The 12850-nt window shown below is 44.4% G+C and overlaps 1 protein-coding gene across 3 annotated transcripts in view; it reads left to right on the top strand.

The window, feature by feature from the left end:
• The window catches only part of LOC129831878 (protein c-ets-1-B), a 43676-nt gene that overhangs the window by 1250 nt on the left and 29576 nt on the right, over positions 1 to 12850 (top strand). The window contains exons 2-3 of one of the 3 annotated variants that reach the window (XM_055895423.1): positions 171 to 265; positions 3013 to 3169. In XM_055895423.1, coding sequence (XP_055751398.1) covers positions 197 to 265; positions 3013 to 3169 — 226 coding nt within the window. In that variant the 5' untranslated portion in view covers positions 171 to 196. Of the gene's footprint in view, positions 1 to 170; positions 266 to 3012; positions 3182 to 11115; positions 11518 to 12850 lie in introns of those variants that run through there. The other 2 variants (XM_055895422.1, XM_055895424.1) reach the window with 2 other exon arrangements.

Raw genomic sequence — 12850 nt, 5'->3', positions numbered from 1 at the left:
AATGTTGTTTGGGATGTCTGCATTAGATGATACACAGGGCAGTGTGGGGTGGTGCCACTCTATGTTGACCTGTGGTGGCAGGTTATTGTAGTCACACACAAACACAGTGTAAACAGTGTGTGATTGATAGGGGCCCCGCCCGGCTGTTTGTATGCTGATTGCTTCCACAGGCCTGCTGCTCCATCCAAACCCCAGGATGAGTTACTACATGGATCCAGTTTCCTCCTACCCGACCCTTCACCCCTGTGACCGTCTGGGCGCGATGGTAAGACCCCGACCACCATAAATCACACTGCTGTTACAGACTGTGGATGGGCTAGCTCCCTACCACACGCCACAGTGTAGGCAGAGTGTGTTAGCACAGTACCTCTGGATTCCATCAACCTAGCTACCGCAATACTGACTGTCCATGTCAACTTAGTTCAACACTGGGGTGTTAGATTTACTAGAAAAAATGGACACTATTTGTTGTTAAACAAAATCCACTATCAGTTCTCCATTCTAGACCACTATGGGCCAGAGGTGAGTATAAGGTAGACATTGTCTTGGGAGGCTGAGGTGGAATAAAATATAGACTATAGTTCCAATCACCTCTGGATTGCACAACCTGCTCCACAAAACAATGATTACCTCCTAACCATGTCGGCAGTAAATATCTTAGTGTGAGGCCTAACCATCACTGAGTCTATTTAGAGCCATGCAGAGCAGCCCCACAGAACAACACAACACTTTACCACGTAATACCATCTTGATGTGCTGTAGAGCAGACTATGTGTTAACAGTCTTTTTAACACCATCCAAATGAAAGGACCATATGAATACAGTCTGTTTGATCACAGGAATCAGGGACATTGGGATTCCTGTCATTTGAGCTCTGAAAGGTGAAGGTTGACAAGCGTTGGCAGAAATGTTGCCATTTGTATGCAGAATGCAGCCCCGTTAGACAAAGAGGACGAGGTCACATGCAAATATCAACCCAACCTGGCTCTGGTACAAAACATGGAGGGATAAAGCTCCCTCGCCCCTAATTGGCTCAGGTGGTTCTGTTTGCCTTTGAAATTGAGATTACTGTACCCGAGGCCAGACGTGTTCGAAAGGTGAACCTGGGTTGCCACTGCTTTTCCTACGAATTGACATGTATTAGTAGAGAAAAGGCCTCTGATTCCCCTGCCCTCTTCCTTGGTAATTTTCCATGTTATTCTGGATGCAAAGAGGGTGTTAATGTGAAAGAAATGGCAGAGGTTTCCATGTTTTGTGACCATGTCCTGTAACAAGGCAGTTAACCCACTGTTCCTAGGCTGTCATTGAAAATAAGAATTTGTTCTTAACTGACTTCCCTAGTTAAATAAAGGTTAAAAAAAGGAATAACTGTGGAAGATGCTGTAGTTGAATTGCCCCTGACTCTCCTACTTTTATAAATCAGATGTGTGACATCAAAGGTTCATCCACAAAAGGAATGGGGAACTCCAAGCAACCTGCTTTTGCTGGACCTCCAATATCACTTTACAACAGTGGAGGCTGCTGAGGGGAGGACGGCGCATAATAATGGCTACAACAGAGCAAATGGAATGGCATCAAACAAATGGAAACAGTGTGTTCGATGTATTTCATACCATTCCACTTATTCCGCTCCAGCCGTTACCACAAGCCCATCCTCCCCAATTAAGGTGCCCCAACCTCCTGTGCTTTACAGTGCCGATACGACTGCCCCGCTTCCGCTGGCTATCACTCCCCTCTCCCTGCCAGACTGAACTGATAGTGCCGTCATCAGCCCACGTACCCCCTAGAGACTTCCCTAGATTAGTCCCCTCTCACTCACTATTAGCTGGCTGTAAAGCTGACAGCCTACTGATAAACCCAGCATCGCTTTAACAAGAGTCCTTATCAGATGGGCAGTCAGTCAGGTACCCTGGTCTGAGGTCTCTGCTCCTAGCCAGGCCTGTAGTGAAGACCAACCAGTCAGTTTAGTGGTGAGGTGACAGGAGCCACCACTATTGTCCCTATGGTGAGGTGATAGATGGAAACTGATACTGCAGAGGCTCCTATGCTTCTTGCTACTGGTCATCACATCCCTGCCAGGTGTGCATCAAATGTCACTTCCAGAGTGTGAACACCCATATCTTGAAGTAATGCATCAGAACTGCATCAGAACTGCATCATGTTCCATGTGCTTGCTTAGTGTGATTTTGAGTCAATGGACGTTTTTCTCAGAATAGTCCTGACCGTTATCTACTCACCTGATATATAATGTATCCACATACATACAGTATTCATATCTGGTCTTCCCCCTAACTACTCATTCACTTTGGACCTCCCCTCAGTCCAATCTCACATGTGAACAACAGGATGAAACAAAGATAAACCTATTGAATCAAATGTAGCCTTCATTGTATCTGTACGGAAAGCATAAAACAAAACCAGCTCCACTCCAAAATAGTATTTTTAAAACTCTAGCTTGGTCTCTTCTCCCCTTACAATCAAGCTCGTTGACGTTCTCGCAGTAAGTCAGTAAACTGTTGTATCACGTTATGTACAGCAAGTAAACCCAGTTTGAAAGTAAACAAGACGTGAGGTTGAGATACTGTGCCTTGCTGTTGTTGTAGGAACCAGGTTAGGGCTGGGCAATACATCGTCTTTTAAGGTATGCTGGTATGGATTTTTATAATACCATCTAAAAAGGTGATTTAGTACACTGCTACATAAATGAAAAATTCTAAGAATTTGAGTACTTCAATGTCATTTTTGTCCTAGTTTGGCTGAGTATAAAACAATTGGAATGGAGAAAGCCCATTAAAACCACTTATAATTCATTTGTTGCCATCCTCGGATTATGCACTACTCATAAAACAGATTTAAAACGTATATTATTCAGAAACTTAAAATACCACCAAATACCTCCATATCATCAAAAATAAGAACCATATTGTGATATTATACTTTGGCAATATCGCCCAGCGCTAGATCATGTCCAGGCCCAGTGACTTAACCCCCTGCTGTTTGTTGCCTTTACAGAGGCAGAGTGGAGGGGTGGCTATGGGACCACTGACCCAGCTCCCTGGTATGATGGTTCACCCCCAGCAGCAGCAGCACTACCCACCTTCCAGACCCCTCTACCCCCAGGATGTCACCCTGCAGGAGGTCCCCAACGGACATGACCTCGCACCCACAGGTAGGAGCCAAAGTAAGCCTCTCACTAAGACCAAATCCTACAGAACACAGTTTTTTTGCCTGTTTGTTCATGTCACTGCACTTAAAACAGCAAATTAACCAAGCAAAGTAAAATATGCCTTGCATTGCCTCATATAAAGGGAAACTAGATTGGGGTAAAAACGGAAATGAGATTGGGGGTGAAATATATTGTTCATTGTGAATGATGTGTTCACTGGAAACAAAGGACTTTGTGTGGAGGGGCGTGGTAAATGAACTGTGACTCACACACAGGCACCCACCTCCCCATCCCCACATCTTACATGGACACGCACGCACACACACCAGTCCAGGCAGTCCGTCTTGCTCCAGAGTGCTGCATGCACAGCGGCTGGGTGAGTGGACCCTGTGGGTCTCCTCCTCCCTGGGGACCATGGTGACGTTGACCCCAGGGCCTTTACCAGATGCCTTCTCCTCTCCTCCTCTGGGGACCGCCACATGCCCCGCATTTTTCTTCCTGCACTCTTTTTTTCCTACCGATTATTTTAAACTGGAACATTCCTCCCAGTGCGTTGTCTCTGTTTGACTCTGGCCTCCCTCGTTCTTAAGAGTGATTTATTCAGGGGACTGGGACACACGCCATGGGGAGTGGGGGTTGCTTAGGCCGGGCACCAGCTTTCTTCCATCTCCACCCAGGCTGGATGCAGGGGCACAGGAGGCAGGAGGGTCAAAGGGCGGCCGTATTTTTCCCAAGCCTCTGGTTCCCCTCGGGGGGATTGGGTCAGGGCTGGATCTGATGGGATTTGCTGATGTTTGTTGCTGGAGACACTCCTTTGGAGCCTCCAGTGCTTCCAATGCTAAACCGTTGACATAAACATTATCAAGTGGAAAAAAACGACCTCCAGTTGACCTCCTCTCCATCATGATGGTGATCATGCAAACCACTGCCGTTCATTCGTCCGCGCAATGCAACCACCTGTAGATGAAATTAGAGTTATTTAGTGACCCCACTGAGTGTCATTTGCATGTTGTTGCGTAGCCTCCCAGTATATGGAGCTGGAATCTCCAAACCAGGTCAGTAACCCTTGACACACTCCACTGCCTGAAACCATTGATCTGACCCATATGTTTCTCAAATTAAAATATTTTGACTTCTTAACGAGAGTCATTTGAGGTCATCTCAATAACCTACTGAGAAAATCAACTAGTAAGGATAGCCGTGAAGAAGTCTTCTTTGGCTGACTGTGCCACCAGCAGATGTGCTCTTTCTTTCCTGAAGCCACACTTTACCATGTGTGTAAGCTTGGCCCGCTTATCAGGCCACTCCTGCACCTTGCTTAGCTTTGAACACATTTGTGTGTGCTTCCCTTTCATATTTTACAGCCCGAGTCACAGCGCACGATTAATCAATGCCATATTTCTGTTAATGAACACGCATTACATTTTTCCTTTCATGGAACCAATGCAATTAAACACAGATACCACCTAAACTGCTGTTGAGTCAGGCTAACATTATGGAAAATGACTGTCTGTGTGTCAGTATCCACCTAGAATGTCCAATACAGTATACAAATTGTGAAGAACCTCTTTCTGTTTCACTATGTGTATGACCAATACAAACTGCCCTGGTTCCCTTTCACAGAGATGACAGATACATAATATCAGCACATGTGCACTGAGTACTGGGTCCAGTAATGAAAATGTTCTCTACTTTTAATTGAGGAACACAACTCAAAGTTTGAAAGACTGACTTCCTCATTCAGTACTGTAACACCCTTTTCGTTTACATGAGAGGACTTTGTTGGACTTTGGATTTATAGTGTGCTGTTACAGTAACTGTGAGAGAGAGCTGAGAGCAGATGTGGTGAAGGGATGTTGTATGTTGAAGGGCCTTTGCATGTTTGGCCCTGAGCCCACTGTCACACACAGCTTCCTGACATCCGCCATGCCATAGCACTGTTTACAATACCCCCCCCCACTCTCCTCTCTTTTCCACCCGTCTCCTTTCCACTCTATGCTCCGCTCTTCTCCTCTTCCAGAAACCTGGCCACTCTCACACCACTGGGTCTGATCATAAACGCCCACTTAGAGATCCATGGTGTGTGTGCTGCACAGTCTCACTGAAACACAGAAATGCACACACAAACACACACACACACACACACACACACACACACACACACACACACACACACACACACACACACACACACACACACACACACACACACACACACACACACACACACACACACACACACACACACACACACTTCCGGTAGTCGCTCACACCACACATGTCCATTCATTAAATTCACACCAGTTTTCTGGCATGTATTGTATTACTGTATCCTCCCATTCAGTAAAAAACCCACTTCCACACACATCCACTCCCAGGCACCTATGATCTCACTGTACATTTAAACATACACTCCCATTTAGAACACACAGCTGTGATATGGAACCCAGGGACCATTGGCCTAGGTTTTAATTGATGTGATTTAACAGCTGGATAGTAGGGAGGAGGGAGGGGATAGAGGGGGGGGGGGGGTCACAGGGCCAGAGCTGGGGGTGGTGGGAGAGAGGGAGGGAGGAGGAGAGTAAATGAGGGGAGGGGGGAGAGATTGTGGGGGGGGTCGCCTCTGATGAGGGGCACGTATTTTATACGAGTAAACAGGCAGGCTGCGGGGGTCTGGAGGTTATGGGAAAGGAGGAAACAGCGATGCTAATCAGGCCGGCACACACTTCCCCCGACAATAAAACAAAATGAGGGGAGAATGGAAAAAAGAGAGACAACTCTGGAGCAGAGGGTCACAGCGCAGCCCCACTTCGCTAGGCTATGTTTTTGTTGTAGTAGTGTAGTAGTGACATTGGCTTTGTTTGTAGTGATAGCTGATAATACCATCAGGCATACTTAAAAAATGTTCTCTAGAGAGCTTCTGTGTGTAGTGGCAATGACCAGTCCTGGGAAAGGTAAGTGGGGTCAGTTCCTCTACAGTGACTAACCAGTGACTACATATACAGAACATTCAGTCTTCAAGGACATATAGTACAATCACTGGGAGCGGTGATGCAACTAATGCCAACTCATTGGAAAGATGGAAAATGTGGGTAAAGATCTCTATTGTAAAAATGCTATTGTGTGGCTTAGTAATACAAACTGTCATTACACCCTTATGAGTGTGTCAGGACTGAACAATGTGTCAGTGTCGATAACAGGTAATGACTATGTCATTGTTCTAATCATAATGGTATCATAATCATATCACATTTGGAATAGAGTGAGCTTTTATAGTCAACCAATCAATCCAGCTAATGATTTTAACACAATATTGTAATGAAGACAAGCTTCTAATCAACAGGCTGTAGTGTAGCTGAGGAGATGAGGGGCTTTCCTTTAGCTGCAGGGGGTGGTGGAGCTTTATCAGTGAGCTCTCTCTCTAGCTCTGATAGAGAAGGAGAAATGCCTGGGGGGGGATTGAATTATCTGCACAATGGAGGGATGGGGGGCACATGGTAGCGCTAATGGAGGAAGAGATGTCCTTTTTATCGAAGCTAATTGTTCAGAAAGAACTGAACTTATGTTCAGGCAGGCCCAGCATACTCACTCAAACATACATACATACGGTCACTCACCACGCACGCACACACAGATGCACACACAAACACACAGCCTGTAGTTCTGTCCCTACTGGACGCCTGTGATCTCAGCAGGACTGCATCCAGCCTGTCTCATCCCCAGACGGCTAAGAGACAAGGGCCAACAAGGATCCCACTGTGTCATTAGTGTGTGTGTGTGTGTGTGTGTGTGTGAATGAATGAGTGACTGGTCAATAACTCGCTAAGTGGTACCTAAGAACAGGGAGGCCAATCCAGTCATGCCATACCGATTGGCTGGTGGTAACAGAATAATATTTTTCATTTCACTACGCTTCTCCACCACCAACCCTAGGGTCTGGGTTTCATATTGTAGCAAAAAGACAAACATGTCAAGGTGTTGCATTTTAAGGTACATAAAGAAACAACAGCTCGCCAACAATTCCCCAGCCTAGCCATTGTTTCTAAGCAAAGCATACTGTAATACATCCTTGTAAATATGATCATATCTAAAACCAGGGGGAGGCATGTCATCGTGATGTAATCAAGGAATGACATCCAAAACTTAAAGAGAGGGACCAATGTCAAAAGAAGGTGAGCTTCAATCCCCAGGATATAGTATAGGTCATAGGTTAAACTTTCAGCTAGCTAGCTGTCAGTTAACCCCTGGTAGCAGCAGCTGGTCATTTCAATTAGCTAGCTGTCAGTTAACCCCTGGTAGCAGCAGCAGGTCCTTTCAATTAGCTAGCTACCTGTCAGTTAACCTCTGGTAGCAGCAGCAGGTCCTTTTAGCTAGCTACCTGTCAGTTAACCCCTGGTAGCAGCAGCAGGTCCTTTTAGCTAGCTACCTGTCAGTTAACCTCTGGTAGCAGCAGCAGGTCCTTTTTAGCTAGCTACCTGTCAGTTAACCCCTTGGTAGCAGCAGCAGGTCCTTTTAGCTAGCTACCTGTCAGTTAACCCCTTGGTAGCAGCAGCAGGTCCTTTTAGCTAGCTACCTGTCAGTTAACCTCTGGTAGCAGCAGCAGGTCCTTTTAGCTAGCTACCTGTCAGTTAACCTCTGGTAGCAGCAGCAGGTCCTTTTAGCTAGCTACCTGTCAGTTAACCTCTGGTAGCAGCAGCAGGTCCTTTTAGCTAGCTACCTGTCAGTTAACCTCTGGTAGCAGCAGCAGGTCCTTTTTAGCTAGCTACCTGTCAGTTAACCCCTTGGTAGCAGCAGCAGGTCCTTTTAGCTAGCTACCTGTCAGTTAACCTCTGGTAGCAGCAGCAGGTCCTTTTAGCTAGCTACCTGTCAGTTAACCTCTGGTAGCAGCAGCAGGTCCTTTTAGCTAGCTATCTGTCAGTTAACCTCTGGTAGCAGCAGCAGGTCCTTTTAGCTAGCTACCTGTCAGTTAACCTCTGGTAGCAGCAGCAGGTCCTTTTAGCTAGCTACCTGTCAGTTAACCTCTGGTAGCAGCAGCAGGTGCACCAGACACATGTCTGGATTAAAGAGAAGCAGTCAGCCATCAGATGTGCCCGAGGAGCAGCTTTGCTTTAGCTATGGGTGCTAAAATGCAATGCCATTGCATGAACCCCTAACTGTCAAAACCATGGCAACAGCATTTGCCAGGTGAAGAAGCGAGACATTGAAACCCAAGTGCACATGTTGCCTTATCTGTGGGACATGATGGTGGTGCTGCTCAACCTCATTGGGAGGACTGTCACTTACACTTAAAATTACATAGAGACCTTTTCATTCCCATGACCATTCATCCTGTAACTGTACAATGTATAAATTACAGTACAATGACCAGTGACTAACTTGACGTGGTAGTATCCAGGAAACTGTTTGTGTGGTTAACAACAGCAGCCCCAGTTCTTACAGATGTAGTATCTTAATTTGAGACAGTTTGCTACAGCCGGAAAATAATTCTGCAGCAACAGGAAATGTGAATTATTATGTGGATTATAATTAATGGACAAGTCTGAAATTACAAACTTGAGAAGCCTTTTTAAACCTCAAATACAGTGCACGTTTTACATGTCCTGCATTGCAATCCTGCAAATTAAGATCCTACATCTGTAACTGGCTTTTGTAATAAATTAATCAACTTTAATATTTCCTCTCAGAGTTTCTCTTTGAACCATTGATTTTAGTAAAGAGAGACCCAGCTCTTATTCCCTCTGTTGTAACGCTCATGGAAATGAGTTTAGCCTGTCAGAAATATAATACTGAATGAAAACCAGAGTGTATTAACCAAGTGGAAATGGGTACATCCCCTCTACATTTTTGTCTGCATGCGATTATATGTGTATGTGGAGCTCTCAAAACATTAAACAAAAGTTTATATTCAACTTGACCTATTTCCAGAACTTAGTAAGTTTCAAACTAAGATATTAAGTACATCGATAGATAGATTAATACCTACTTTAAATGTTCACCATTAACACATGGATGGTACTTATAAGGGAGCGAGAGGGGGCATAATGAAAAGTGGCCTTGAAAAGGCCATTCAGCTAGCTCCGGTCCAGATATTAGTCAGCAACACTATTAGTCTTAATGGCTGCCCTCAGGCACAAAGGACATGGGCTGTCCTTTTAAGAGTAGATACAAGGAGCTCATTAAGCCAAAACAAAGAGGGCAGTGAGAGGGAGAGAGTGGAGAGAGACTGACTGACTGACTGAAATGAAGTAAGCGGTACCTTTAAACCACCCCTCCCCTCACACCCACCCATTTGACAGCTCCTTGTGAGGAGTAGTAAGACCGCAGAGGCCACACAACATCTCTGCCTGGCATTTCCACTATGGCTCATATCCAGGTTTGCTAATGGAAAGATCCCTATATAAAAATCCATACATGATCAATACCCCTGGCTTCCCTACCTCCCAATCCCATTTGGAGATAATGATACGTACATGCAGAATCATATTGCCTTGCAAATTAGGATGGATCATATTGACTTATCTAGCTATGTTATTTTGTGTATGCAGACCTGTGTAGATTGGATGCTGATACATTGGCTAAATCCTATGTCACTATATTGTTTGTTTGGGGCATTAATTCTACAGCTCACACACAATGAAACTATTGTACTTTATCTGTCTATTTCTACCAGTAATATTGTCTTGGACAGACCCTCCTACTGTTGTCAACATAACTAGGTTCCACTAAAGAAGCAGAGCAACCTGCATGTAAAAAATTGCAATGACAATCTGTTACAATGGCAGGTAATTTCTTTGTGGTTGGCATTGTTTCAAGTGGAGCACCAGCACTCTTTCTCTCTCACTCAGATATTCAGTCATTCTCCTACAAGAGGCATAACTAAATCTTGATTCAATATCCAAAATAACACATTGAGTGTCCCTCATCAGAGTAGCCTGAAAAACAGACTCAAATATAAAAAGGATCTTAGAGATTAAACAGTAACACATACAAATCAAATCAGCAGTGATGGCCATGATGACAGGGGCCCCAATTCTATTTGTGTCGATAAACAGACGATTGATCCAGTTATTTGGAACTCTCTGTGTCCACTGAGTGATTTGGATGTGTTTCAAGTTTCAGCAGCATCAAATCCTGTGCATTCCCCCAAGACGTCATCCCTTTTCTAAAGCCTGAGAGGTAGTTATGTAAATAGGCATGCTTGTTTTTTATTGATCAGTACAAGGTGAACAGGAAATAATCTGAGGTGTTTATGAGGGCCGGTTGCAAATTATGAGGACGCTTGGACCCTTGGAATTGGACACAGACGGACCCCTTCACCTGGGATGCTTTGTATACTGCTCTGTATGCTGGTCTATCAGATGTTTAACAATCCTCCCACACCTTTCTTTTAACTTGTGCTTAAGGCTGACTGTGAGAATGTTTCATAAACAATGCGAATTGTATAGGGTTATTGACTCACTGTATTAGGTCTCTATCTGCATAATTATGTAATTTGTTCAACATTTTAATTGAAGACCTTATGTTACGTTATGGGGGAGTCTTTGACATTAGGATTATAGAACATGGATGAACTTCTGTAGGTCTATTGTTGTGTGTAAAAACTCTAAACAAAACGTATCTCTAAATACAAGAAGTAGCCTAACTAATCAGATGTCCAAAATAGCCTACTGTCAGCCTCTGAATTTGACTAATTTGCGGGAACATGTGGATCATTGTTTCTCACAGAAAGACAGTGGACAAGAACGTAATTGAATTGTGAATCACTGGTGGAGTTCGTTTTGCATCGCCTGGTGCTCCGGTTGAGTGTAGATGTCACTTAATGGAATGTTCTAAAATGAGAACTCTCCTCACCCGGGGAACCGGGCCATGCAAAACGAACTTGAGCACTAGCGGTCGAAACGCCGCCCCTTCAGATGTCAAGTCGTACATTTAGGCTCCACAGAGGGAACAACCTTTTCCGTGCTTCTCAGTCAGCGCGACAGAAACGCCCTGACGGAGATAGAGGGAGAGAGGGAGAAAGCCATTGAATTGAGAGAGAGAGAGAGAGAGAGAGAGAGAGCGTGAGAGAGAGTAGAGGAGAGAGAAGTTTGTAGCCTACTGGAGAAATGTTGGTTGAGATAAATTGAAGCGGGAGGATAAGAAAAAACGCAATATTGTTTTTGAGTAAATCATAACTTTATTGGACGGCAAGGGAATAAAACCTTTTTTTATAAATTGTCTCGGAACTATTGTGTTAGAGAGAGAGACAAAAATAGAGCATCCCGTTATCGAACAAATTGATCTGATGATCATGACGGCAGCTGTCGATATGAAACCGACGTTAACCATCATAAAGTCTGAAAGAATGGACGGTGAGTAAATCAACTTTTTAACTTTGACATAATATAACATTGTAATTACAGTAGCCTGTGCTCCGTATGTTTCATATTACCCGGTCCATAGCGGCTTGCATTTCAAACTTGCGTCAACTTTTGTAAGGCAAAATGCTATCCTATGTAGTGCAACATGTATCAGTGGAGGTGATAAGTATTTCCCTATGATAAAGCCATCATGTAGCCTAACGGGACATAATGTCCGCGTCCTATCGCATCTCCATAATTGTTGTGTATGCATGAACAAGACAACATGTTTCGATAAATGTTTGTGGTTCCAGACAGTTGTGTTGGATAAAATAATGGACAAGGGAAAATGCATGTATTTTGTTTTACATGACTTTTATACAATTTAGGTTACAGTACATTATGCTTGGTTTATAACCTACTCCTAACCTACAAAATGAATGATATCCCCCGTTTACATAGTTGTATTTCTTAATCTTCTATCTCATGTTCAGTAGAAATGATGCAGGGACTATTCTGTCTATACTGGTCTAAAGCTCTGTATCACAAGGCTAGACTGTAGGCTGCTGCTGCTGAACCCTGCGCTAGACTGACAATCATATTTCAGAGGATGAAGAGTTCATTTATGAGGAGACATGATTGAACTATTTTACCTGTATGAACACTTACTTCAACTATGGTAAATAACGTAAGACTAAAGCAATCAGTGTGACATTGTGCATAAGCGTGTTAAAAAAATAATATTTGAATTTGACAGTTGACACATTTCCTTATTCATAAAAAGTTTGTTAATTTGAACACATTATTATTTATGTAGGTTTACAGTAGCCTTGTGCCTGTTGTGTATGCCTTTGGTATAATAGTAAAAAAAGTCTGTCCAAATGATTTCCCTCTAGAGAGTAAGCCTTCTCTTTCATCCTGAGATCATGCCTCTCCGGGCACCTACTATCACAGTCCCATCTCCTCTCCCAATCACATCCCATCTAACGGCCTCTCCCAGTCTCCCTCCCTGGCCACCCAGAGTTGCCCCAGCCCCAGCACAGGGAGGGGGGGTGTCATATCAGGCATGCTGCTCTGTCTGCATGGGAGACCACGCCCAGTCATCAGTATTCCCACTCTCCTTTCCCCCTCTCATCTCCTCCTTGCTGAGTGGTTTAGCTGGCGTCTCCAGAGAGAACCAGAGGCAGACGGGGTGATGAGTGTGCAGGCCTAAGGGCTGGATATCCTGCCTGCTGCCCGTAAGGCCAGGCCAGGTTGCACTGGGCTGTGGCATGGAGACAAGCCCACACAACACAGTGTTTGTGTCTGTATTTAGATCCTTGTGGTTTAATTCCCCTCAAAGTGA

Source organism: Salvelinus fontinalis, chromosome 33, assembly GCF_029448725.1.
Source record: "Salvelinus fontinalis isolate EN_2023a chromosome 33, ASM2944872v1, whole genome shotgun sequence".
NCBI classification, from domain to species: domain Eukaryota; kingdom Metazoa; phylum Chordata; class Actinopteri; order Salmoniformes; family Salmonidae; genus Salvelinus; species Salvelinus fontinalis.
This window is presented reverse-complemented; position numbering and strand designations above follow the sequence as displayed.